Here is a 27,546-nt window from a genome sequence, read left to right on the forward strand (position 1 = left end):
GTTGTAACGTAATGGCACTCTTATTAGTAAGCTTACTCAAATTAGCCCTTGGCAATGTGCCAGGCTAATGGAAAGTGCCAAGCAACTACATTACTTCTCATTGTTTAAAAGCTAATTTTTATTACCCGTGCGATGTCTGGCATTTTGTAGTATAAGTTATAATTAACCAATGGTCCGTGTAACAGTTTTTTATATCTTGATTTAGGGTAATTATCAGTCAGATTCTGCAAAATGTTTTTTGATTAGACAGTGATTCATTTAATGCTCCACTGAAGGCTTACAAAATCAGTGGACTGCCACTGGAACATGGCATTACCAATTGGATTACAATAATGCTTTTGTAGCTTCAACCAAATATTTGATTTTATCAAGTTTTCAAATAATTAACAAAAATATTTTCTGGAATTGCAGAGCACGATAAGAAGATAGCTGGCACAGTGTTTAGTTATATTAAAGTTACTTGTATCTGAGCTCAATCATGAAAGTATTTTTTTAAATCTAGAGTTTGAACAAGTGAGTTTTTAAAGATGACGTTTGAGAATAGTTACTGTTTGCGGATAATATTTTAAATTTCCTGTCTTCTTAAAGAAAGAAGTTAGTGTCAGCCTGTTCTTAGTTAGTCTTACTACTACTAGAAACTGGCGTGTTTCTCACATGATTCTCGTTATTCTTAACATAATTTAACTAGTATGATTTTTCTAGCAAGCTTATATGACCCGGGCAGGTAAATATTCAGCTTATTGTTTTTATTACTATTATTAATATCATGATTATTAGTATTACTATTATTATTATGATTATTAGTATTACTATTATTATCATGAATATTAGTATTACTATTATTATCATGATTAGTAGTATTACTAATATTATCATGATTATTAGTATTACTATTATTATCATGTTTATTAGTATTACTATTATTATCATGATTATTAGTATTACTATTATTAATATGATTATTAGTATTACTATTGTTATCATGATTATTATTATTACTATTGTTATCATGATTATTAGTATTACTATTATTATCATGATTATTAGTATTATTATTATCATGATTATTAGTATTACTATTGTTATCAAGATTATTAGTATTACTATTATTATCATGATTATTAGCATTACTATTATTGTCATGATTATTAATATTACTATTATTATCATGTTTATTATTATTACTATTATTATCATGATTATTAGTATTACTATTATTATCATGATTTTTAGTATTGCTATTATAATCATGATTATTAGTATTACTATTATTAATATGATTATTAGTATTACTATTGTTATCATGATTATTATTATTACTATTGTTATCATGATTATTAGTATTACTATTATTATCATGATTATTAGTATTGTGATTATAATCATGATTATTAGTATTACTATTATTATCAGGATTATTAGCATTACTATTATTATCATGATTATTAGTATTACTATTATTAACATGTTTATTATTATCATGATTATTAGTATTAGTATTATTGTCATGATTTTTAGTATTGCTATTATAATCATGATTATTAGTATTACTATTATTTATATGATTATTATTATTACTATTGTTATCATGATTATTAGTATTACTATTATTATCATGATTAGTAGTATTACTAATATTATCATGATTATTAGTAATACTATTATTATCATGATTATTAGTAATACTATTATTATCATGATTATTATTACTATTATTATCATGATTATTAGTATTACTATTATTATCATGATTATTAGTATTACTATTATTATCATGATTAGCAGTATTACTATTATTATCATGATTATAACATTACTATTATCATCATGATTAGTATTATTATTATTATTATTATTATTATTATCATGATTAGTAGCATTACTATTACTATTACAAGTAGTATTATTACTACTATTACAGTTATTAGTATTACATTTATTATCCTGATTAATAGCATTACTATTATTATCATGATTATTAATATTGCTATTATTATCATGATTATTAGTATTATTATTATTATGATTATTAGTATTGCTATTATTATTATTGCTAGTGATAATCAGCGACTGACAAATTATTTGTTTTTTTTTCAATTAAGGATTTGGAGTTGCGATATATGTCGCTTGCATGAGAGGACAACCTCTGTTTCTAAAAATCTAATTTTTTGAATGACGGTTTTTTCAGATTGTGCCGATTTGAAATACTTTCTATTTGTATTTTCAAAACACATATTCTGAACAAAACCAAAACTGCAACACAACACCAACTTATTCTGACCACTGTCAAAGTAGGTTTCTGTTAAATATTCAATATCAAAATACCAAAATAATTAAGAGTATAATTTTAGTTTGCTGTCTGCGCATACTTTCATAAAATGTCAACCAGTTAGTGAGTTCCTTGGAGTCAGAATAGCATCAAATAGATACAAGAAATTTGATTGGATAGCTTTTTTTACCTTTCAGTATTTCATATTAAGACAGATCTTTTGTTACTCCCAGCATATTTTTACAACAACAAAACCTTTTGTAACTTGAAAACTATTTCTATTGTTTTGGGATTATTTTGAGTTTCCCTACACCAATATACAAAGTTTTTGCTTTGCGATGCCAACATTGGAACAATTCAACATCATACGGTGATGATGCACTGTATCCGTGTTCAATTTCTGTGCAGTGCAAACTTTTTTCTTAACGCACTTAGCATTGCTTCTGACAGGCATGAGTCTTATTACAGTAACTAAGTCTTTAGGCATGACCCATGTATAATTGTGTTTCTTTGCTAAATCTCTAGGTCAATGACTCCTGACACAATGATATCTATTAAAATACTGCTAACATATTATAAACATGCTTTTGGAAAAGAGAGCTTTTACTGCCAATCTCGTTGAAATGCTGTTTGAACATAGGCCTTTGAAAAAGAAAGCACTACACCTCTGAAACAACAAGCTGCAATTAATCACCAACCGGAGAAATCTTGACTTATGAAAACCTAATTATCCGACACCTAAAGGATCATTCTCATGGCTAGGAAATTACACACGCTGCAACTTCGTGAGAGCCAACACTACCATAACCTGCAACTCCACTATATCATATGCGGTAACAAGACCCGTCCCTTCAAACACCTGAGCTACCAGACCAAGAGAGACCAAATCCAGTAAATAAAGGATAGGCAGCGAAATACACACCTGTGACGGGGCCCAGGGATTACCCCCTAAACGTCCGAACCAAGACCAAACCAAAGCAAGAAATGACCAGCCAGAAATGACAATTTAATATCAGACACAGCCACAAAAGTAACTACTTTTGAGATTTTAATATTCATAATTTTTCCACAGGATCTTTCACAAGATATTGTAATCTTTTGCACGTCACACTTCTTTTAGCCAATGATACTATGACTTATTTTTGTCTCCTATAAATAGTAAAAACAGAATAAATACTGCAGCATTTTTCTAAGTTCAGCATTCAGTCACTGGATCTACACAGAGCAAGGCAAGTTGAGCTATTTTACAATATAATGTAAGGCAGTTGCTGAGTCCTACAATTTTTGGGAGTTATAAACTTATTTTAAAACTTATGTATTCAAGTCTTGGATTTTAATTAATCGGTTAACTTTTTCTCCTGCCTTAATGATTTTTGATTGATTAATTTTGTCTAAACTACTTAAATAGTATCTTACACTTTATATTTTGAGACAGATTGTTTTTTTTACAAATTCTGTCTTTATTAAAAAATAGAACATTGTGAACTTTGCTGAAACAGTTTAATTATTGAGCTGGTAGGTTACCCCACAAGTTTTGTCTTGAGGGTAATTCGCAAGGTCAATGAACTTTTATGCAACTATGTCAACGCATCAAAATCTTAACTGCATGTCTTGAGTTCGGGTTGTTGGTATTTAAAATCTAGATATTACGCAATAGAATTAGGGTTTGTTTATGAACATTGGTGGAGTGAATGACAATCAGCACGCACCCTCAAACAATTTCACCGATGTATCAGAGGCAAATTCTTTACAATATTATAATATCTATAATAATATCCATATAATATCATATATTTTAGCTAACAGTTCGCGTTACTATTTACATATACATTATTTTATGTAATGTGTTTCATTTAATACTGTGTGTAATTGCCTGGAGTAATATCTTTGTTACTAAACTATGCATATAAAAAATGAAAATTTTATATGTATATCGTATAAAATATACTTATGAATATGTATAATGTATAAAATCAAATAAGTTTTAATACCCAAATCATAAAAAAACACCAGTATCAAAAAATACTATAGACAGTCCATACCATATATACTGTCTAAAGTCACATTGAGAGTGTTAAGAAAAAGATTGCACTACTCAGGTATTGAACCTAAATATTTAAACTTTCAGCCAGACATGCTGCCATCTGCACTCCTCAATCACATTTCCACATTTAAAGCTGGTTCACCTATATCATCGTATATCGGTGTTGGTTCCACAATACTTCAGTGATCATCGATGATAATCATGTTCACCCTCTACAAACCCATCCGCGTTTGCATCATTGATGTAGTGTTCTCATTTTTCTTTTTAAATTTTTCCGAAGAAACCTCTTTATTTTTGTAAGACTTTGATCAAATCTAGTCCCGAAGCAGCAGTCATAAATGGAAATAAACAAATCACGCTATCAGCGACTGCAATTTTCTATCGCCAAAATTGTTCACGTCTGAAAGGCGGTTGTTGATGCTCCACAAAATATCAATAAAGTTTAACAGCTGTAACCTTTCTCGATGTGTCCATTTAGCTTTGTCAATGCCATTGGCTCAGGGTTCTTTTAACCGACGATGAACGCCGAAAAAAAAACGCTGACCTACGGCAAAATAGTGTAAACCAAGCTTTCGGAATAATTGTGCACATAATTATTAGATGATGATCTCTAACAGCACAAGGAACTGCCAGCATAATAGTATGTACTATAATAATAGCCGTGTCTGTCCGTCTGCGAAGCCACCGCTGGAGATTTGACAAAATATTTCAATATGCAGGATTCAAACCTACATTTGAGCGTGTAGCTTTTTTCACCTTACGCACTGCTACTCGCATCAATCACTCTCTTTCCACAATGTTAAAGTAATTGTACACGTACATATACTTATTCTCTGTGCTTTATTGAAATACTTGACTGTCTGTATCAGCACACCTGACTGCTAGGGTACTAGTAATTATAATAATATATAATGATTAGAGTCATAGCAAGTACCTATGCTTATGGCTAGGTTTTCTCATAGTAAGTAAACAAAAGAGAGACTTTAGTGTAAGGCCAATATGATTTCTAATCACATTGACTTAGGATCTTAGTCTATATTTACTTTCAGGTCTTATAGAATCAATAGCTAAGGCAGATAACTATAAATTGTTTCTTGAGAAAATCATCTATGATTAAAATAGAATCGTTTTCTTTGCAGCTGTTTTACCCCAATTCCCTTGAATATGCCTCTGAAAGCTGCCTTCAAACCATGGATTTCATATCCTCCTTTGAATCTATTTTTGTGTCAAACAGGTAGCTACAGGTGCTACATGATGTAGCAAGTGTTTGAATGTTGGTCCACAACGCCAAATGTTGAGAGTTTGAATACCATTAAAAGCAATATTTTTTCCTAACCTTTAAGTATGGCCTCGTGTAAGGCAGTCAGGTTTTGACATTCATGGCTTTGCATAGCCATGTTCAGTTTGGTTAACAGGACTTTGGTTCTGTTAGGTAAGTTACATGTAGCTGTGTGACTATAGAGTGGGCATTCATTTAGTTTCTCACATTTACATAGATGATTATGCAAAGTTTACTGATGTCAGATTCACAGCGTACTTTATAAGGCTATTAGTATTGACAACCTACAATCATTGAAGGAACTAAGGCTACAATTTTTCTTGAGCTTTAAATATGGATATAAACAGTTCCCTGCGTTATCATACTCATTCAGTACTGTGTGACTGGCTTGATGGTACTATACTGTCTGATCTACTGGAAGTTGTATGTTTGCTTTCTGGAGAGCTGAGTGCATCTGCATCATACCAGAGAAGTTATTTTTTGCCAGCAGGGTTAATGTACAACTGTTCATGACAACCCTCACAGGTGAGCTGCAGTTGGTTCAACATGACTGTCAAATCCTGAAAAGCTATGCAGGTGTAGTTTGCTCAATGTGACATAGTTAATGATAACCCGCCCAGGTCATTGTAGTTGAATTAATCGGACAGACAGTTGTGACAACCTTCACATGTGATTTGTAGTCTGATCAATGTGGACAATTTAAATCTCTTTGGAGTTAGCTACTTGAGAATTGAGAAGCATTTCAGTTTGCAAAGGAAATTTATAGCATCACAACCTGCCTTAAAATGTGGTGCTATTTTATAGGCAAGATATGAAAACTATTTCTTGCAAGGCCTACTCGAAATACTACAGAAATCTATCTAGTATTTCTAATTAGTTAAACAAATATCTAGTCTTCTTGCTTTTCAAGTTCAGTGTTAATGCAAGCAAAAGCTACTATAGCAGTGAATACAGATAAGTATTAATATTCGGTTAAATACTAATGTTCATATTTTCACAGTAACAGGAGAAATAAGATCATTTTTATTTTGGACATTGTTTGAATGACTATATCAGAAAAATAAAAAGGCAAAAGTTTAGATGGCACTGAAGGTCGCTTTATTGCAATGACAGAGAATGAAACCCAAGAATTCTGAGAGAAACTCGGGGCAGTTTTATTTCCATAATAGTCTGCAGTTCACATAATCACTGTGCTTCCTTGCTTCAAATGAGTCCGGAGTTGCCCGCTGCCGGCAAACTTGCGTCCGACTGTTTCAATGATTCCGAGTTGCACTACTTTTCTTTCCAAGATCCGTGATGTATCTCTCAAAGTGAAACTTGTTAACGTAGACTTATTTTCAGGTCACTGTCACTTTCCAATTTATGCATAGTTAACTAACTGTGCTAGAAAAAATAACTATTTCATCATCCTCGTTCGAACAACCCATTCTTGGCATGTAAATATTATGTAAATGTAAAAACTCAAGCACAAATGGTAGCGAGTAGCAGTAAAGTGTTTTCGTAGCAGGGGTCCACAATATTAAGCTGAAATGTGTTTAACTCCATTAGAGAGAGCTTAGCCGAGTGTTATCGGATTCGGATTCATCAGTGGTGAGAGTTTTTATGAGCAAAGTGAATCAATATCAACTGCGTTTGGATTTTACCGCTTCTATGAATCGGAGTGGAAGCAACTCCAAACCAATTCAAAACACTGAGACACAGAGTATATGTGACAAGCAGATTATCATAACATCCATCTTGACTGTTTGTTGCAACTAGGTGATATTCATATCCAATGCAAATACAGAGTAGCCAAGGGGGGTCATATCCTCCTTCACATCTAGTGGCCAGTCCTACCTCCTCTATAAGTCTGTCCCTGTCTTCTTTTGACTTATTTCACGTATCCAACTTGTTACATGTGACCAGCTCACAGGCCGACACATCCTATCAATGATCACATTGTAAGAAGCAGGTGTTTAGTCTTCAAGTCTAATTGTTTGTTTAGATTGTATGGTAATATTTAAGGTTTGATATCAACTTGGGCATGTGACGCTTCTGATGAGGAAATACAACTCCATTTTAACCCATGTTTCTATGAAACTGAGACAGTTAGCATTTCGGGACTAGGTGGAGAGTACGGAGATGAGGAGAGAGAAAGTGACTTCTCATTTGAGGTTGGAAAAATCTACAAGATGGGCAATCAGGCTCAAAACGACTATTACTGGGTAAGCTGGGATTTACAGACATTTGTAGCAGCTACTTTGGTGCTGCAGATGTGAACATGCTAGTAATACATAACCTTTGTAGTTAATATAGTGTTGTGTAAACAGATATAAAACTAGATTAGAATGCATCTAGCCATGACAGAATACATGTACAAGATATTATACTCATGCGCTTAAAGTTCTGACACTTCGTCCATTTTGAGCCTTCCATCTGGTAGCATTCAGTGACGTCTGTAATGCATGCTGATGACGCGTATTGTAAAGTGCTTAACTTCTTAACAGCCATCGCTGGTGTTTGCTAATGATGACTCAAAAGTCAAGTTATCAACACTTGTTGTAGGTATATATGACTAGGGAGTCATGTGCTTGGTTTATTGACAACTTTTGCAGGTGTACGTAAATGGTGAGCCATATGTGACCTATAATCATCAATGTGATGCTCAGGATACTCATCATCTAACAGTCAATGGAGATGTGTCTGTATAAGATGTTAGATTCCTTGGCTGTTTGGTGAATGCTGACCATATCGTCTCTATCCACAAAACCATCAGTAGATTTTTCTCTCTTTGTTTGGATCAGGAAGCTTGACTTATATTTACTGAAGTACGGATGCAATGTGATAACCTGCTGTGGGAAGACAAATCCTAACGCAAAGTGCCAGGACTTAAATCGGGAGACATTGTTAAAGTCATAGGCTCTCTCAAGGATGACCAAGAAAGGTAAACATACAGGTTAAACAGTGACAGGTTTCCGGCTTTGTTGTGAGAAAAGTTTGAGTGTGCCCAAAATTTTAACAAAACTTGTCAAAGTACCTTGAGTAATGAAACAGCATGATACCAATAGTTTATGTTTTAATATTTATTAGAGGCACAATTAAAAAACCAGAGAGATTTGTTTTATATTTTTGGAGTGAATGTAGTCCATGATCTAAGTACTGCAAAAGAGAAAAACAAGTGAATTGTTTAATTTTTTATAACTGTTGTGTTTATTGTTCCTATTGTTCATTCATCATGATTCTTCATTATTCTCTCCATTCCAGGTGAAGTTTTCATTTGAGAAATATCATTTGAAATTGTGTTTACTATTGCATTTCAGCTAATGCTCATTCGGTTTACAGCAAAATGGCTGTTTTTAGACGAAAATGTGCATCAACAAGATTCTAAATAATGTGGTGTTGGAATTGTTTCATTTTGTGTCATTACCTTGCTGAGACGATAACTCTAGATTAATCAAACTTGAGCACAATTTTAGTGTATGTACCTTATGTGATATTCAATACTAATTGCAATAATCAGAAGTGAGCCAGTAGAAGTTGCTATAATGAGTGTAGCTATGCATGTTTTGTAGACTGAAAGTACGTTTTGTTTAAGATGCTATTAGATACTTGCCTATGGCTCAATTCTGTCATAGACGTGAATCAGCCAAGACTTCCTAAAGCATATTCTTGGCACAATATGCCAAAACTTTTTGTAAAGGCACTTAAGGCATTTTGTGTAAATAGCCAAATTTTGCCTGAAAATATTTTGGACTGCCTATAAGCGCCAACAAGTGTCTAGCCATATGAACATCTAGCATTAGCTAGGACTCTACATGTGCTTACAGGTGCCTACAAGCTTCTACACTTTGTAGAAGGTGGCAGATGACTAAATAGGTGTTTTGAGACTAGATATTTGGTTAAAACTCTATTTGCATTTTTTGCAGCATTTGCATCAACCTTCAAGGTAAGACTGCGGATGAGTCGTCGTCAAGTTCTGATGGGGAAAAATAACACACAGACATTCCTCTGTACTTTAATCCAATATTGAACCAAGGTAAAAGTGTGGTCTTACATACATGTAGATGGTCCTATCACCTTTAGGAGGTGTTGCCTGATATACAGGATTCAATCACTATTAGATGGTGTTGCCTGATATACCGGTTTCTATCACCTCCTTTAGGAGGCACAGCTTGCTGAATGTTTGTGTCCTAATATTGAAAAGCTTGCTGCAGGTGAAATTGTATTCAACACTTTAAAGAATGGAGATTAGGGAGATGAAGAGATTTATCTCCTCCCAAAGGCATTTTACCCTGTCAGACAGTTCTATGTTCAGTTCAATGTGGGAGATGATGGTTATGAAGTGAGAGTAAAATATAGTTGTAGTACATGACTTGGTGAGTTGATAGTGTCTTAAAGGTATGTAAAAAGGCATAATTGGTTATATCCGCTGCCATAGCCATAGCTTTATCTTTTCACAATTTTAGTAGATAAAAATGACAAAGTAAGTGTTATTCCTTCTGGATATTGTTGTGCAAGTAGTTTGGAAGTAAAAAATTTATATCAGTTTTAGATACCAATTTTTATTATCATTATGCTGCTACTTGTAGGTGAGGGTGAAAATGTATCTGATGACTCTTTTGCTATTGACGACGACGATATGCCCGAGCATCCACACCTGTCAGGCATTTTCAATGACAGGAAAATGGCCTCCTAGTAAAGCTAAGTAAGTTTTGTGTTACATTATATTATCAGAGAATTACCATTTTTTATTCAGATGGAAAATGTCTAGTGAATATTAAATCTGTTTCAGAAATTCAGTCAGTGTAAATGGCAAGAAGAAACAAGATGCATGTTGTTTTTATACGCTGTTTTACTCATCATTATGCTGCTATATCTAGGCAATGTGAGTGATGCTGATGACAGTGACATAGATCCAGATTATGATGTACCCAGTTCAGAAAGCTCTGACTCTTCTGATACCAGTTGGTCTCTAACGCTATTGTCTTACAGTATTTTTTCGACATCCATTTTATCTAGCTTATGAGATTTTGACTAATATTTAATGCAACAGGTAACAAAATTTGGAAACATGTGGGAAACTGTTACGAATTTCGATTTGCTGATCTTAACAACTACTGTTTTAGTGAAGGTGGTGGTAGTGTAGCTTGTAGAAGAGGGAGAGGTGTTAGATGTAGCAGAAGGAAAGGTGTTGGTTTTGGTAGGCAAAGGAGCAGGCCAACCCAAGGCAGAGGGAAAGGTAAAGAAGATGGTAAAGGAGATGCACTAATGCGTTGTACCAACTAGGTAGTAAATGTTGAAACGGTCATGCTTTTCACTCCTTTGTTTTGAATCGGTTTTCATTCTTTTTATTGGTATTTCTATAACTTCATGTAACATTGCTGGTATTTTTTATTAAGTATATTTGTTGTAATTTGGTGAAATAGATTGGAAGAAAAATACTCCACTACAGAATGCGAGACTTCCTTTTGCTGGTGCTCTATGTAGGTGTAAAAGTGAGATTGAGAGCAAACCCATCCATTCTTGACTACTACCATGCCTTTATCGATGATGACATCATGGAGATGATTCGCCACGAAACAAACAGGTATGAGAATGATAAAGTTACCAACTGAACAGTGATCACCAAACAAGATCTTAAACTTGTTTTTGCTTTAGGAGTGCTCATGGGCATCATACGGAAACCGTCTCTAAAGACATATTGGTCAACCAATTCAAAACAAGCCACCCCACTATTCAACTCAATAATGTTACGCGACAAGTTTTCAGAATTCTTCAAGCACTGCACTTTGTAGATAACTCTATTCCATCCACAGAACGTAGCAACAAAATTAATGCAATATTAAAAAACTAAACCGTCGCTTTGCTGCTGTTTACAAACCCATTCTGAAAATTCCCATCGATGAAACATTGTTGTTTTATAAAGGAAGGTGGGTTTTTAAACAGTACGTACCAATGAAAAGAACGTGGTTTGGTTTGAAAGGATATGTGCTGGCTGAGAGCAGCACAGGTTACATTTGCAAATATTTCCTCGACGTTGGTAAAGATAGGGAGAATTCCAACATCGGCCAGGGTTTTGCACACTGTTGTGCTTGACATGATGTAGGGTATGTTGAACTTAAGCCTCCATCTTGTTATGGACAACTGGTATTTTAGCCCAGCTGTTATGAAAGAACTGTATGGAAAAGGCACCTATGCATATGGGACATCGCGCTCTACGAGAAAAATAGTGCCAAAATACATCAAAGAAAAACATCTGAGTCAGCTGCTCAAAAAAGGTGAAGCGCAATACTTCACGTGTCCACCAGTTTTGATTGGATATTGGTTGAATTGAAATTATATTTTCTTCTGTTCGAAATTTCACAACGATTTTGAAGTCGTGGAGTGAGATCAACAAACGTATAATGACAGGCCTATTAGGAAACCAGCTCCAACACTAAATTACAACAAAAATATGGGAGGCGTCGACTTGGCAAACCAGATGTTAAAATATTAACCCATTGAAAGAAGATCAATAGAATGGGACACAAATTTTTTTTTCCATTTCTTAGACATATTGCTTCACAATTCACTTGTAATATATTGCAACCTTACAGGATCACGTGTAACTAGCCTGAAATATCGCCTAAAGTTAATTGAGCAGCTATTGCACCATGCAGGGCACGATACAGACTGTCGAGGAGGTGCAGCTGGCCGCCCCGGCTCTTTCAATGGTTCAACTAGACTGAATACTACTAACCATTATCCATCATTGAATTAATGTTCTGGACAGACTGGGAGAGTGAAATTTAGGACATGCAAGGTGTGCAGCAAAAGGAACCCCAAGCGACTGGAGTTGACTAGCCGAAAAAGACAAGAGACCAAACATCACTGTATAGAGTGTGATGACATCCCGCTATGCCCTGCACCTTGTTTTAAATTATGGCACACTGAGGAAAACTATAGTGCTTTCCTAAGAATATTTGCCAATTCAACTTCCCTTGTGGTATTATGAAGTATTATAGTTTACAAACATTTATTTTTATACTTTAGATATACATTAGTTTTATTCATTTTCTTACTTTCTGAATTATATCAGTTTTATACTCAAGTTGTTTGAATGTCGTGTTTTTATTATCATAACTGCAATAAATGTTGTCTTTATAGAAAGTAATTATGATATATATATAGACCTTATATACCAATATACCAAAGTGTTACCAACAAGTTACAAAAAAAATTTTGATTTATATTGAACGCAATTTTATTTATGCTCAATCTAATCCACCTCACTTCAATAAATAATGAGTGTGAAAAATTAATCAGGCCTGGCGGGCGATCAATTAGAAAATAATTAGGGTTGAAAGGGTTAAGTCATCGTACAGATATACGTAAACGGGAAGAACCTAGCCAACTATTAACACAGGATAAAATCTAAGAAAGTTTGATTCGTCAACCTAGCAGGCACAGCTTTCTTCAGCTCCGTCAAACATGTTCAAGGGATCTTCTATGTCAGCGATAACAGCTTCCTCTTTAGATAGCTTGAGGACTTGTCTGCTCCTGCATCAGACCTTTTGCTTTCCATTTTACTTGCTGTATAACAATTATGTAGAATGAATATTGATAATACAGTGCAACTAGTTCTATTCTAAGGTATATGTAGCGCTTTTATGTGATCATTTTAATGTAAGATAATGAAATACCACATAGAGTTAGGCATTGATTGCTAAAAATTCTTCCGTTAGTTTTTACACGATCCATTAAGCTGACGGAGGGTAATAGCTTGAGGCTTGTTAAGTATACAGTGAAAGGAAGTCCTGTACTTGTAACCTCACTCTAGTTTATTAACCCTGCCTTTTTTCTGACATAGCGAGATTCAGTGGCAAAAGAGCTGAGTCAATGAAAAGACCACCCAAGCATGTTATCTTGTCTTTGGCAGAGCTCTATATTCACCTCTGCATCATTGTCAGCAAATGAAAGGTTCTTGGCTGAACTAAAGCAGCTATAGAGTACCTGTAACCATTTTCAATCTGAATATAACATGTTTCACTCATCTAACTAACAAGTAATGTGGACTACCATAAAAATAAGGATTTGACGGAACATATTACATAGATGTTGCTGCAACAGTAACCTACATTTTAGTAACTCCTAGACAGTTAGAAACATAACAAACTTGTGGATACCAAAATATCAACACAGGCTCCCCCATTAACTAAAAATTCACCAACATGTGAGATCAGGGTGGGCTTGGAGTTGTCCTACTTTTATTCCGTCATCTTAAATAACCATGAAAGGCTATAAAAAATTAATTGAATAAAATACATCGTCGCTTTATGTTATATGTACCATAGTTTCAGTTTATCTTGTCAGTTTCAGTTTGTCTTCCAAGTTTTAATTTGCTGTTTCAGTTTGTTGTTTTAGTGTGCTGTTGTAGTTGCATTGCTGGTTTCAGTTTGTTTTGCCAGTTTCAGTTTGTTGTTTCAGTGCTTTGTGCCTGTATCAGTTTGTAGAATCATTTTCTGTGTGTTTTGTGCATTAGCTAGAGTTTCATTTGTAAGTGCAAAATGTTAATGCTTGCTTTCACCAAACCATTTTTATGTTTTTATGTTTTTTTGTTATCTTCCTCACTCTAAATTCTAATCACTTCTAGTATAGAACTTTGACGGTCTCAGGGTGAGAACCGAGTTCAGCAGCACCATAATGTGTAGGAACTGAGGCAGCTATGGTAGAGTTGAATCATTTAGATGATGGTCATACAAATTTGATCAAATCAACTGACATACCTTAGTTGAATAAAACCTGATAAAAACTAATACTTGACAAAATAAATTTAAAGATATGACTATTGAGATGCAACCATGGTGATAGTCTGGTAGAGTCGATATTGCTGAGCACCTACATAAACATGAGCTTTCCCAAAGGTAGCTGCAACAATCAATTCTTTCTTATAAAGAAGCAACTCCTCTCTGTCTCAGCTTCTAATCTAACTTTTCAGCCAACACGGATTTTTCAAAAAGTGTGGTACTATTATTACAGGTGTATGTATCCTGAGTTGGAATTTTCTCAATGTGAAGCTTTATGACATGAGCTGCAGTAGCAGGTGCTTTTGCCTAATAATTAGAGTCGATGGCAAAATACATACTGCTTTGGTTGACTTTCATGTAGAACCAGTCATCCCTTTATACTGTCTAAAGATATGTGTGATTTCTAAGTTGTTAGCACGGTCGATGAACTCAAATACTTCTATTGCAGTTTTTTGTAGGCTTCTGTATGTTTGTGTGTATTGATAGGCATACACATATCTCGATATAACCATTTATATTACCAGTCTTTCGACATTTCTTTTTTCTCTTATACGTCATTGACTTTAAGAACGGTAAAAATGTCTTCTTGTTTTACACTTGCCAAGAGTGATAGAAACAATTATCAAAGGTCCGGCTCGATCTGTGTTCATTGGTCAAAAAGCCTCAACAATGTAAATGTCTGTTTGTAAGCTATGGAAAACGCGAGACAGAGGTGTTAGAAACAGCTGAGCATTGCAGAAGCCAAGATTCAGCATTCGCTATGGTGACCTTATAATATGGATCATGTTTGTTGATGACAATGTTTAGAGTTTGTATTACACACTTTGTTGGCAGATGTCTAAACTTTGCAGCGTTAAAATACTCATCGAAACAGGCGTGGTACATGAGATTGGTAGACAAGCCAAGCCAATAACGTGCCAAGTTCAGCATGTACTCTCTAACATGTTTTTAAGCAATCTTTACTAGCATTGTTTCCAACCATTAACCTAATGCCTAGTACATTGTCTGCTCCAATCAGAAGTGACATATGTAGCTATCTGAGAATACATCTAAGGAGTTGTCAGTCACTAATCGCATACTAATTCTTATAATAACCAAGTGTTATTACTCTTTCTAGTTATTTTGGTTACTGAAAATTTAATCTTCCGATTGTCACTACACGCAACAATGGCATAAAGCTGTTGACTATTTTATAAAGTAAAGAGCAGTGGTGCACATAACTTATTTTTTGCGTGAAGTGGTCCTCTACTGGTGCACTTATTCATGGTCAAATCAAATATTGACTCGTCCCATAAGTGCTCCTATTGTGATTATCTCATGGCATACCCTATGGCTTGTATCAGTTTGTCTCAAACTCCTTCCATTCTCTTTGAATGTACCATATAACAACAGTCTGTACAGAGACTCTAGCAAGATATACCACAGTAAGTCACAATATGTAACTCAGTATGATAGTGGTCGGCATTAGAATCTCTGGTGGCTCTACACAATCACTATATAAACACTGAATGTTATGACCTGCTACACTACACTAAAAATGTATTTTGATGGTATACCATCCTGTAGCACCCCTCTTGACAGGTTACATGATGGTGATATTAGTCAGTCATATGCATCAACCACTAATAGCAAAGTGACTAACCTGATTTGCCCTCCATTATTAGTCATTCATGTTGCTAACAAGTGGAGGTGATTGAGGTAATTGATCAGAAGTCTCCTAAGAAACATGCTGACTTCTTTATAAATCTCAGCAATCTGAGGAGCTTTGATAAGGGCAGACTGACGACCAATCACTAAGGAAAGGAGGAGATTTGTTGTTTTGTCCATACATTATCCTCCTCTGTGTGCTGCACTAAGGTCAACTCCTGGTGGAGTGTATGGATATTGGCATGCAAGGTTACCAAGTACGGGTCTTTGTTAGTGAGAATTGTGTGTCACATTTTGCACCACAAAAAGTGTTGTTGTACATTTGTATATGCCATCAGCAGGATATGCTGACTGGTTTACTATAACTAGTATTCATACTAGAGTAAAAGACTGTAGCTAACTCATCCCTGTATAAGATGTCATTCCTATGCATGGTCTACACGAGCAGTGGTTTCTACATGAGTAATATTTCATGTGAATAATCAATCAGTACATTAAGCAACTCAGTGGGTTGACTGCTAGACATAACTTTGTTTTTGCTGCTAGGCGGACGGTTGGACATCAAATAATCTAAACAGTCACTGCTCCTACCTCAACATCATCATCTATCATTAAGGCTCACGTAAAACTATGATGACCTTTGAACTTTCTGGCTGACCAACTCTTACAATATTTAGCTGCTGTTCTATTTGTTTTAAGCAGACATAAGAATACTTTCTGAGATATTTGCTGATTTACAGCCACCTGAACAGACATTTTGGCGTCTCAAAAAAGATAATTTTTTTACCAAACACCAACACAAAGATCTGCCTACATATTGGCAGAGCATCAATCCCTTTCACTGAGGTACATGATGCTTTATGTTATTCTAATAATTGATGTCTATGCTGTACCACATCAAACACAACTAGAAACTAGCTATGAGTACATTTACAAGTACAGTAGAGCCTCGGTTTTGGAACACTTTGGTTCTCGACCAACTCGGATTTCGACCAAAAAATTGAGATTTGTTCATCTCAGATCTCAAACATAAGTTTGGTTCCCGACTAAAGTGGAGCATGTGCATTGCAATTAATCATTCAGAACAGCTCCGGAAACAGCATGGAAGAGAGCTGTAGAGCTGTTTATACGTTTAACGAAGTTGTTATAAGCCACTTTCGGAAGGGTTTCAAACAAAGGGAGAAGCAAGTTATGTTTCATAAATTCTTTACAGAATAGAAGGAGCCATCTTGAACGATGCCTCTTCCACTGAAGAGATTTTCTTGGGAGAGAGACAGTCAAGTTACACCAAATTTTTTACAGGAGGATTCTCCTTTAAAGATGTGAAATAATTGGGTCATTGCTGTTCATTTATGCATTCTTTTTTACACCATTTTGGATGTAACTGATCTGTTGCATTTTTGCGGCTTCGTTATAAATTTTTGCAATGTTTGGTATTGTATCTTAACCTTTAAGGTTTTCTATGTTTTAAGAGCAAAACATACATAATGTATACTTTTTGGTTTTTTTTTCATCATGATAATAAATATGTTATTAAAGTTAAACACGATCTATAGCTGCCAATTTTTATTGATAGTATGCAGTGTACAGTTTATGGTGTAAAACATTAAAAAATACTTTACTGAAGTGGTTTTCTCGACATGAAACAGATTAAAATTTTCATGCATTAATTCTAATGGGAAAACTTGTTTCAGATCTCGAATAAATCAGTTTTTGAACAACTTTTTGGAGCAGATTATGTTCAGAACCAAGGTTTCCCGGTACCAGTAATTTTACCAAATATAATCATGGCCAAAAGTACTAACACCCTCATCATTTTGTAATATTTATTAAGCTAGTTGCTTTTTAGTGCCACTCTGCTACCCAGACCAGACATACATATCAATCAAATCATTCCGCAGAACATTTTTTTATCTTTTAAAAATAAGAAGCCTTATGTCATCCATGTCATCAGCACTCTTCTTCACTTGGGCTCTGGCAGCGCCGTCCTTGTTGTGCTCCTCATTGGCTCTCACCATGGTTGGCCACTCCAACTCTCCTTAACATTCAGGTGACCGAGCGTTTCTAGCTGCCCTGGGAGCAACATTTCTTTTTCCAAACCGGTTTACCTATGGCAGTAAAATCTTGGCTCCTGATTAGTTCACAGATACACGAGTAACGAATATTCATGTGATGAGTTCTGAAGGTAATACTATTAGAGTAAAACTCTCAATATTATACTTATAAAGTTGTAAGTGATGTAGCATTCTGGTTAGAGAGTGTTTCTCAGTGATCATTACTCGACATCGTGTGCACCACGTCCACGCTCGAACGGTAATTCGACAATTTGTCTTTGATCAACGACACGAAACAAACATTAATATATTATACACAAAGTGGTAGTTCATGGTACCTGTAATCATACATAACATATTTTATGTAACAATTTTCAAAAACTTACCACTATACAAATCTTACACTGTCGAGACAAGTTCAATGTATTCCTGTGCGTGAATATGCTTGCATACCAATTATTGTCTACAATTATAGTTTCAATGCATGAGTAAAGTGCAGTGCATATGCTATCTGAACCGGATGTGAACCAATCAGGAGGCAAGATTTTACTGTCATAGGTAAACCCGTTTGGGAACAAAATTCACCGCCGATAGTTGTACTTACCGACTCCGGGTGTTTTTGCTAGCGACCAAGAAGCTAGAATGATGCCGGACTCACAGGCTCAGCTGGCTCTCCTGGAATTATTTCTTGTTACAATCATTTATCCAGTTCCTGGCTCCTTCGGATCTCCTGCAGTTGGCCTTCCAGCTATTTACTGAATGCAAGGGGAAATGTAAGCCTTTGGTCTTCGCTTTTCCTTCTCAAGCTCTGCTTTTCCTTTCTGGCTCCTAACCTGTGTCCCTTGCATGTTGGGGCATTTTTTTGGTTTTATGGTGGCTGGTGCCTGTCCAAGCTTTTCCGGACAAACATGGAATGGTTTCAACCTGCTTTCACTCTGCACCAAGGACTGGCCTCGCTGTTCTACTATGCAAGTATGGTTTGACCAAATATTTTTTTACTTGGGAAGGCCCTACAAACTTGACTTTAAATTTGGGGGTTGTCCCCTTGTTTTTTTTATTCAGAAGCCAGATTCAGTCTCCCGGTGCATATAGCGGAGGCTCCTCTTGGCCCTCTTGTCAGATGGCCTTCTGCTCCTCTTGGAGAGTTGTGTGTGCTTCCTCCAGCCTTTTCAATGTCTTCACCACATCTTCATGAGAGGGCTGGGCCTTTGGTGGTGGAGGATTGTAATGGATTGGATTAACTGTCTCAGGTTAATAGAAGTTCCTAGTTAACAAGAGAAGTTAACATTCAAGTTGAATTTGAAAACACACCTGACTTGACACTTTACATTATGAAGAATTTTTGATGTAGTACAAAGCAAAAACTTCACATGAATTCTTTAAGTTATCTGGAACTCACATTATAGGAGTGTCTACTCTACCTTTACTACCCCCTGCTGGAGTAATAACGGTAGTGTAGGTTTATAAACAAAACTGGAGGAGCCCTTGCTTAGCTCCTCCAGCTTTGTTTCATTTTCATTATTTTTCCTTGTTGGTCTATTTTCATGATAAACCCTTTTGTTATTAGTAGAATTGTCTCGATTTTGGTATCGAAATCGGCATCGGTGCCCACATGGGGGTTAAGTACCTGAATCAGTATTGGCTGATCTTTTCTTTACAATCTGAACCTACCAATACCTTTTCGAGATCCACTATTAAGCTGAAAAAAGTATTTAGCCTGCTACACTGATAAATATCACCAGCTGTAAGTTCGTTACTTTTGCCTAATGAATTATTGGCCTGCCACACTATTTATTTCATGTCAATAGCCTGATCAACATCAACACAGCTGAGGAACCTGTTTGCTTTAGTCAGGACGTGATCACAAAGTGTGGTATTTCCGAATTACAGCTATGGGATTTATTGCAGCCAATCACAAACAAGATAACATAGAAGGAAAACGAGAATGCTGTGTATTGTTTCTATTTACTAGCAATACAAAAGTAATTTGAGCAGCCAATGCATAAATTTATCTATTTCTCTCTCTTACTTGATCTTGACGATACAGAGCTTGGTTGTTGGGTTGTTCTCGATTGGTTGTGTTGTGAATGTAATTTGTTTCTTTCTTTTCTTATATTTATTTACATATTAACTTTTGAAGTTCCTCTAAATAATTATGATCCTACAGATCATTTGATGAGCTAGTTTTTGTTAGTAAACTATAATTGCAGGTCTTACTATAAGTTGAAAACTCTGTTCTTTCTAACAGGTGCTGATAACGCTGTTGTTGTTGTTTTTGTTGACAACAGTAAATAAATGCAAACAAAAAAGAAATTAATATTCATATTTTCTATAATTAAGTGAACAATTATCTACACAATACCAAAGATCTGAATTGGATTACTTTTCAATAAGAGTTGGTATATCAGATCGGTATCTGAATAAGCTGGTGAACTTAGAATCTGGACATCTTTAGTTATTAGCATTTTCATATCAGATTTATTTAGCCATAAAGTGGTCTTCACTTAGCAACAGTGTTACACTCTGAAGATCTCGTCATGAAGTTCTGCCATAGTTAAATAAGCTCTCCTTTGAGTCTCTGTTGATAAACATTGTCCTTACTTGTAGGCTGATGTATTGGATATGTATTGGTTATTAACACTGTGATGTACCTCCTCACCTTTTCTCTTTCTTTACTCTCTATTAGCTTTTAATATTAATTGTAAGCGTTTGACAAATAAATTAAATTTTAAATTTTAACTTTTTCTTTTTCATTCACCTTCACATGTACAAAAACATTTAAACAAATGTAAGGGTACTGCAGAGTACATTGTGGTATACTATGTGATGCATTTTTATTCATTCTTATGTACATTAATTGTATTGCTTTTTTCATCTAGCATTTGTGTTTACCATAGGTCTTCTGTCACAATGTCACAACTTCACGATATCATATCTAAAACATGAGGTCGTAACTCCAAACCATTGTAAAACAAGCCTGCCAAAGGAGGACAACGTGTATGTACTTGCTAAATATCTCAATCATATATGCTAACCTTTGTGCTGTGTTATACATTGTTTACAGTGCTTATTGACAGAATAAATGACAGGATTTTAGCAAATATCATTCTATGACTAAAGGTAATTTGGTCTATCATGGTGCATCAGGCGTAAACATCCTGCTGAGTGAGTACACTTTACCTGTTACACAATTTGGCGTAGAATATAATACTCATAATGACCAAAACCAATCGTTCTAGTTTGTGAATTCCTTCTTTATGTACCAATCAGCTTGAAGCCATCGCTTCAAAATGGCAAAGCCGAAATGGCAGTTGGTTTTCTCTCTATTTTATGAGCTTTGCTATAGGAATGTTTGTTCCTCATCTGGTATTATATATAGTAGCAACCGTGACCGGTAACTGAAGTATGTGAACCAGGCAGGTGACTAATCATGGCTGGCAACAATTCTCTGATAAAATGAATCACATACTAACTACAACTACAACGCCTCCTGATACCTTATCCATTAATAAATAAACCTCCCAACATTTAGACTCCTTATGTATACAATCCACGGCAACGACTGTCTTATCAGGGCATTGCGACACCCATAATGCCGGCTGTTGCCAAGAGACCATGCAATTAATATATTTTATCTCTACCATTTGTGTCAATAATTCCACCTTATTATGGTGACAGGAAAGAGTAGCTTTTAACCTAATTAATGGGGGGCGTGACAGCAGTTAGGTTTTAGTATTTTACATAAACAGTCAATTTTACTCTGGAAGATTTTCTCATGATATAGCCTTCAAGTTTTATTTAGTTTAAAAAAGAACCAGACTCTATATTGCTGGGTATAACACAATGTTTGGTAATTTATAACTAATAGTGCACTCCTTGACGTAGCCTCGGGTCATCAACAAATTTCTCATGGTTTTTTAAACTGAAGGGTATTTTAATACCTAGAAGACTAAGTTATGTTCATCAATTTATTCTATCAGGATCTATTAGTCATGTTCACCAATTCGACATCATTGCTGCTTCATGTACCAAAGTTACAAGTTTTGCAATAATTTACTTTTATTTTGTGGTTGTTTAAGAAAGTCTAACAGTGCAATATTTACGGATGAAGAGACAAAGTTGAAATAATAAGTATATTTAATCAAGAATAACATAAAACAAGCATGATGTATTACAATATAGAGAACAAAATATGATCACTTTGATGATACGTGTTTAGTGTGTCCGAATACACTGTATCCCTGCTTTTCCGGCTCGAGGGCCAGCTGGTCATTTCTCTTTCAGCCGGAGGTTGGCTGGTTCGGATCGAGTTGTCTTATCGGTTTTGTTGGACTAAATTGTAGGTCACCTGGCACCTTTAGTGTCGGTCTGGGTAGATTTTCTGTTGCGGCGGCCACACTATTAACTGTCTGGATCATGACATTAATTGTCGGTCAAATGCGTATCACCTGGAGTCTGTAGGTACGCAGCAAATTGTTCCAGCCTCCACTGAGTAGCAGCCAAATCTGAATAAACAGATATTTCTCACTGTAAGTAATATATAAATAAGAGTTGCTTTTACTAATGAGCAGAGAGATATCAATGACAAACATCTATCAATCTGTTAAAGGCAATCTAAAAGTCAAACTGCTACCATTTTGATTGAACATCATGATCTTATGCAGTAAATTCTCACATACTATGTAACTCAAGCGCATCAACATATCTACATGCAACTTCCGAAAGTGACATGCACAAGAAGTGAGTCATGATAGATCAACAACAGTCTTATAGAATCAGACATTCAGAGTAATACCACAGCTAGTATAATATATACTAGTAGGTAATTTTAAGGTTACTAGCATTGGGTGATACTAGAGACTCAAGATATGAGGAGGAGAGAAAAAAAACTTTGTTAGGTCTTATAAGAAATAAGAGTACCTACTCTCTGCTGTCTAGTCTCTTCCTGTACTAATGACAATGTTCTCTCGCTGTCTTCCCGTATCATTGTAACTTGCTGCCTAGCCTCAACCAATGCTACAAAAGTGAGCGTGAAAAACCGTCTGTTACATGTGTCACACTCTTAGTGCTTATATTTGTGCTTGGATGTAAATAGATCTGCCTACCCTGATTCTGATATGCATTGTCAATTACAGAATCAACTGACTTCTCTTCTTCAGTTGTGTACTAACAACGGACTAGTAAAACAATAACATAGGAAGTTACCTTCAGCTTGCTGCTGAGTATGCCTCTGTAGAGCTGAGACTTTCTGGTCGCTTTCTTTCTGTAGAGCGGAAAGTTTCTGATCGCTTTCTATTTGCAGTGTTGTTATTCGTTGTTTAGCGTCATCCAAAGCTGCAATGGAGTGAAAAAGTAACATGCTGATATATTATGCAACAATTTCACTGCTCACATTTGACAATGACAGCAGGTGCTGAACACATTGGTGGGTAGATGTACTTTTGCACATTTACCTGCTAACAAGGCTTGGATATGCATTGTTAATTACAGAAGAAACTGAATGATTGGCATGAAAGCAGGGGTTTATGCAGTAGCGTAAAGGCCGAGGGTGTAGAAGCAGGAATTTATGTACAAGCACAGAGGCCGAGGGATGCAGAGGCAGGTGTTAAGGCCAGTGCCTAAAGGCAAATGCAAACTGGCCTGGCAGGTGTGGGTAGCCGAGCTCAAACTTGACCCGTTCTATAAATATATTCCATAAACATTGTACTATATACAATGTATATAGATAGTTCATGATAAATCGCCCAGGTCAGTGTAGTTCAATTAATCTGATCGATAGTTGTGATAACCTTCACCAATGATTTGGAGTTATATTAATGCAGACGAAGCAAATCTCCTTAGAATCAGCTACTTGAGAATTGTTCTGCATCGAAGTTTATAAAGTGCAATTTAAAACATTGAAAACTGCATTAAAGTTACGATTCAATTTTATAGGCAAGATATGATAGCCATTTCTTTTAAGGCAAGCCTTAAAAGTTACTCTGCCTCTGTGTTACTATTTACTATATAGTAACGCAGAGACAGAGAAATTTTCTGAATTTTCTAGTGTGAGAATTGGTAAATTTTATGCTATTCTGTCTATTAGAAATGCTAATAGACCGAATAGTGTGAAGCACGAGAGTCCAGCTACTGAGTCTGCCGCAATGAAATGATATTTAAAGAATATAAAAAGCATAATATTATTATGCTTTATTATTTATCTTGAGGTGTTGACTGATGTTCTAAAAAAGAATCAAAAAGATTGACCAACCAGAAGCTGAGATATAGCCAGCCAAACACAGGTCTACCAAAAAACATAAGTGTTTTGGTAATCATCAATATATGACGTATGAAATCGACTTGAGTGCCATTGGTCAATTAAGACAACTAATGCGCTCTCCTATAACAATCACGACGTTTTAATTGGTTTAATCCCTGGAAGTATAGAACAATCAAATTGGGTCTAACAATCATTGTTCTGAGAATTCCGAACCAGTCCCTCTGACGTGTAGATTAGTTTTAGCATAAAATAATTACACACATCTATTATTTCGCAACATTTCGCTATCTTGCTAGTTCAGCTCAGTTTTGTTGTTTTCCCTCTTAACTTCCCTATTCAGACTCATCTTTAGCGCTGTTCAGATTTTTTTAACTACAGCTAATAAATGGATCAATTAAATCAGTCATCAATCTCGGCTATCATTTGTAATTTTCTACAAATTATATTAGTTACATCATTTATTCTATACGCAGTTATACTATTATTTTGTATAATATGCATTATAATTATTATGTTAATCATAAAAAATAATCATAGATAAGATAATAGATAAATGGAAAAATCAAATCAAAAGTTATCATTTTCTTTTCTTACAGCAAGACCAGCACGGTCAAGTTATTCTTTTTAAAATTATGACTGTAGTGAACTTACAGTCTGTTAATAGTGACGATAATCCTGAAAATCAACTGAATGCTGCAGTAGGTACACAGTAGAAAAATGATGAATGAACAAAAATTCACATTCCCATTTCTTATTCTAAACAAACTGCAAATCGCGGATGTCGCATATATTATACACGCGCCGTTCGTTGAACAGAGGATCTTCAGAGCATATCCTTGGAGATTGAGGTAAAATTTGAAGCACAATAGTCAAAATCTGCTCTTCTGTTTTGAAAAATCATGACAAGGGTTGTGGGCAAATGCCTTTACCACACAATGTCTTGAGAAACCAGAGCTAGTCTGTAAATTCTTTACTATCGCGAGAAGCGTTTCACATCTCGTAGCCTACAACAATCATTATATGTAACAGCGGTAAGGGTGGGCAACTCCGGCACATGACCAATAAGTCGATTTCAGAGGTCACAATTCTCGGGATTTTCGAAGGGTTTTCCTCTGATTCGTTATTAGGTAGACCTGTGTTTGGTTGGCTCTATCTCAGCTTCTAATGGGTCAATCTTCTTGATTCTTTTTTAGAACATCAGTCAACACCTCAAGATAACTAATAAAGCATAATAATATTAAGCTTTCTCTATTCTTGAAAGAGCTGCTAACATCACTTCAATCTTATCAGTTTTGAATATTAATTTGAATACTCAGACTATAAATTGTTTAGCTGAAGGCTGGAGACAAACAGAACTCTGTCTATGCAAGACCCAGTGAGTTTTCAGGAAATTGTAGATACAGTTCTCCAGGGCATGTCCCAGGGTTCAACAGTAAATGTACAAAATGAATGAGTTACTAGCATCTAGTTTAGATTTTCACTAGAAGGTTGCTGAGGCTGGAGAAGAGTTTAGCAGTAAAACAGTTTAAGTGACTAACTGGTATCACCCTGTATAACAAATCTACCTTTTAATACTGACTCCTGTGGCCATCTCTTTAATAGCTCTAATGATTCCTTATTTCCCATATACTCAGCTTCCTCCAATGGAGTCCTGTTGTCACTATTCTTTATGTTGAGGAGCGAAGAGACAGCCACTAAAGATGTGGATCCTAACATGACCTTTAGAGCAGTTGTCTGTCCATGGTATGCTGCCCTGTGTAGTGGAGTGTAGAGGTTGTTATTCTGTATGTTTAATAGGCAGTCTCTCTGTGGTGAGAAGAAGCTGTAGAGAAGGGACTCTGTACACTTGCTACTTCCACAAAGTGCAGCCTCCGCTATAGCTGTGTTACCATATTTATTCTTCTCAGCTACAAACTTGTACTTCTTCTCATCACTCACTATATCCATCAGTAACTCTACACACTCACTGGATCCCTTCCTTACAGCAAGGTGTAGTACTGTACATCCATCCTTTCTCTTCATCCAGAGCAACTTATCTGCTGTTTTTCTAATTGGTGAGAGAAGCAGCCGACATGTTTCTGTATGGTCTTCTACTGCAGCTACCATAATAGCTGTGTATGAGTCATCCCTGATAGTAATCAGTCGTTTTAGTAAGTTAGAAGGTTGGACAGTCTCTACAGCCGCCCTCAACGCAGGCATTTCTATAATTTTACTTTTTGTATAATCCTTCAACAATCTTTCCATGTTTAACTGTAACATATGTACTGCATTCTATTAGCTGCTGCATACAGTAAAATATGATAGAAAAATAATTACAAAATTTGACTCAACATCTGACTTAGAAAGCTGCCAACCATAACAGAGTGGCTGCAGGTGAACCCTAGATATTTCTAGAGTATAAAAAGGAGGGAAGGGATGTCATACTATGGCAGAGCTGAAAAATATGAAATACCTGCAGTAGGAAGTGTTTGCTGGTCTGTATATGACTGAGGAATGAGACCAGAGCCTCCTAACCTTAACTTAACCTCACTAGATGACAGGCTCTATGAGTCTTCTCAGGGTAAAGAGTGATCATCTCGGGAAGCCAGAGTTATTTTATAATCACATTGACTCTGTGTCTCTCCTCATCTACTCTATTATTCCCAGTAAGTACAATATCAACAGATTCTAATATAATATATAATTTATACTTACCTGTTGCTATTCTGTTTGTCACCTGCTCTGACTACTACAGGCTTCTTTATAGCTTGTAGCTGGTTATAATGATGTCATCTGTCTCCTGATTGGCTGAGCAGAAAAAGAGTTATTCAAACAGTGATTCATGATGAATTTATCAGATATTGAATAAAGGAACAGAAGCTAATTGTTACTGCAGTTTCATGATTGGCTGGTTCTGAAGCCTTGTAATTGGCTGGTTTGCTTGCTATTTATTATTTAAAGATGTTGTTGCATAAAAAAGATCAATTTAATGAAACTAAGACCAATAAAAGCCTAAAACATTAGCTACAATTTGATGTCATTTTTGTCGTTGTAAACTAACCCTGTCCAGAGATATATGCGTTTAAATGAGGTCATCTTTTGAAAAGCTCACATTCCAGCTGGTGCTTCATTCATGACGTAACTAGCAATACATCTGAAAAGAGTCAACGAGCGATAAATATAAGGTCGCTTCATTAGCAAATCATCAGCACAAAAATTTTACATAAGTCGTAATAAATGTTATCACTCG

General features: G+C 35.4%; 1 protein-coding gene across 1 annotated transcript; it reads right to left on the reverse strand.

The window, feature by feature from the left end:
* Nucleotides 1–22,338: 22,338 nt before the first annotated feature.
* Nucleotides 22,339–26,516, reverse strand: LOC137397152 (ankyrin repeat, PH and SEC7 domain containing protein secG-like). The gene is made up of 4 exons (XM_068083441.1): nt 25,856–26,516; nt 23,264–23,392; nt 22,983–23,074; nt 22,339–22,467 (listed from the first exon to the last, which is right to left on the reverse strand). Exons 1-4 carry the CDS (start codon nt 26,514–26,516, stop codon nt 22,339–22,341), a joined length of 1,011 nt encoding a protein of 336 aa, XP_067939542.1.
* Between the last annotated feature and the right edge of the window lie 1,030 nt (nt 26,517–27,546).

This window comes from Watersipora subatra, chromosome 5 (assembly GCF_963576615.1).
Source record: "Watersipora subatra chromosome 5, tzWatSuba1.1, whole genome shotgun sequence".
NCBI classification, from domain to species: Eukaryota; Metazoa; Bryozoa; class Gymnolaemata; order Cheilostomatida; family Watersiporidae; genus Watersipora; species Watersipora subatra.

Coding starts and splice junctions, on each gene's coding strand:
- LOC137397152 (XM_068083441.1), bottom strand. CDS start 26,516: ATGCCTGCGTTGAGGGCGGCTGTAGAGACTGTCCAACCTTCTAACTTA. Junction 23,393..25,855: donor TGTTATACAGGGTGATACCA/GTTAGTCACTTA, acceptor ACTCCATTGCAG/CTTTGGATGACGCTAAACAA. Junction 22,468..22,982: donor AAGAGACTAGACAGCAGAGA/GTAGGTACTCTT, acceptor GTCATGATCCAG/ACAGTTAATAGTGTGGCCGC.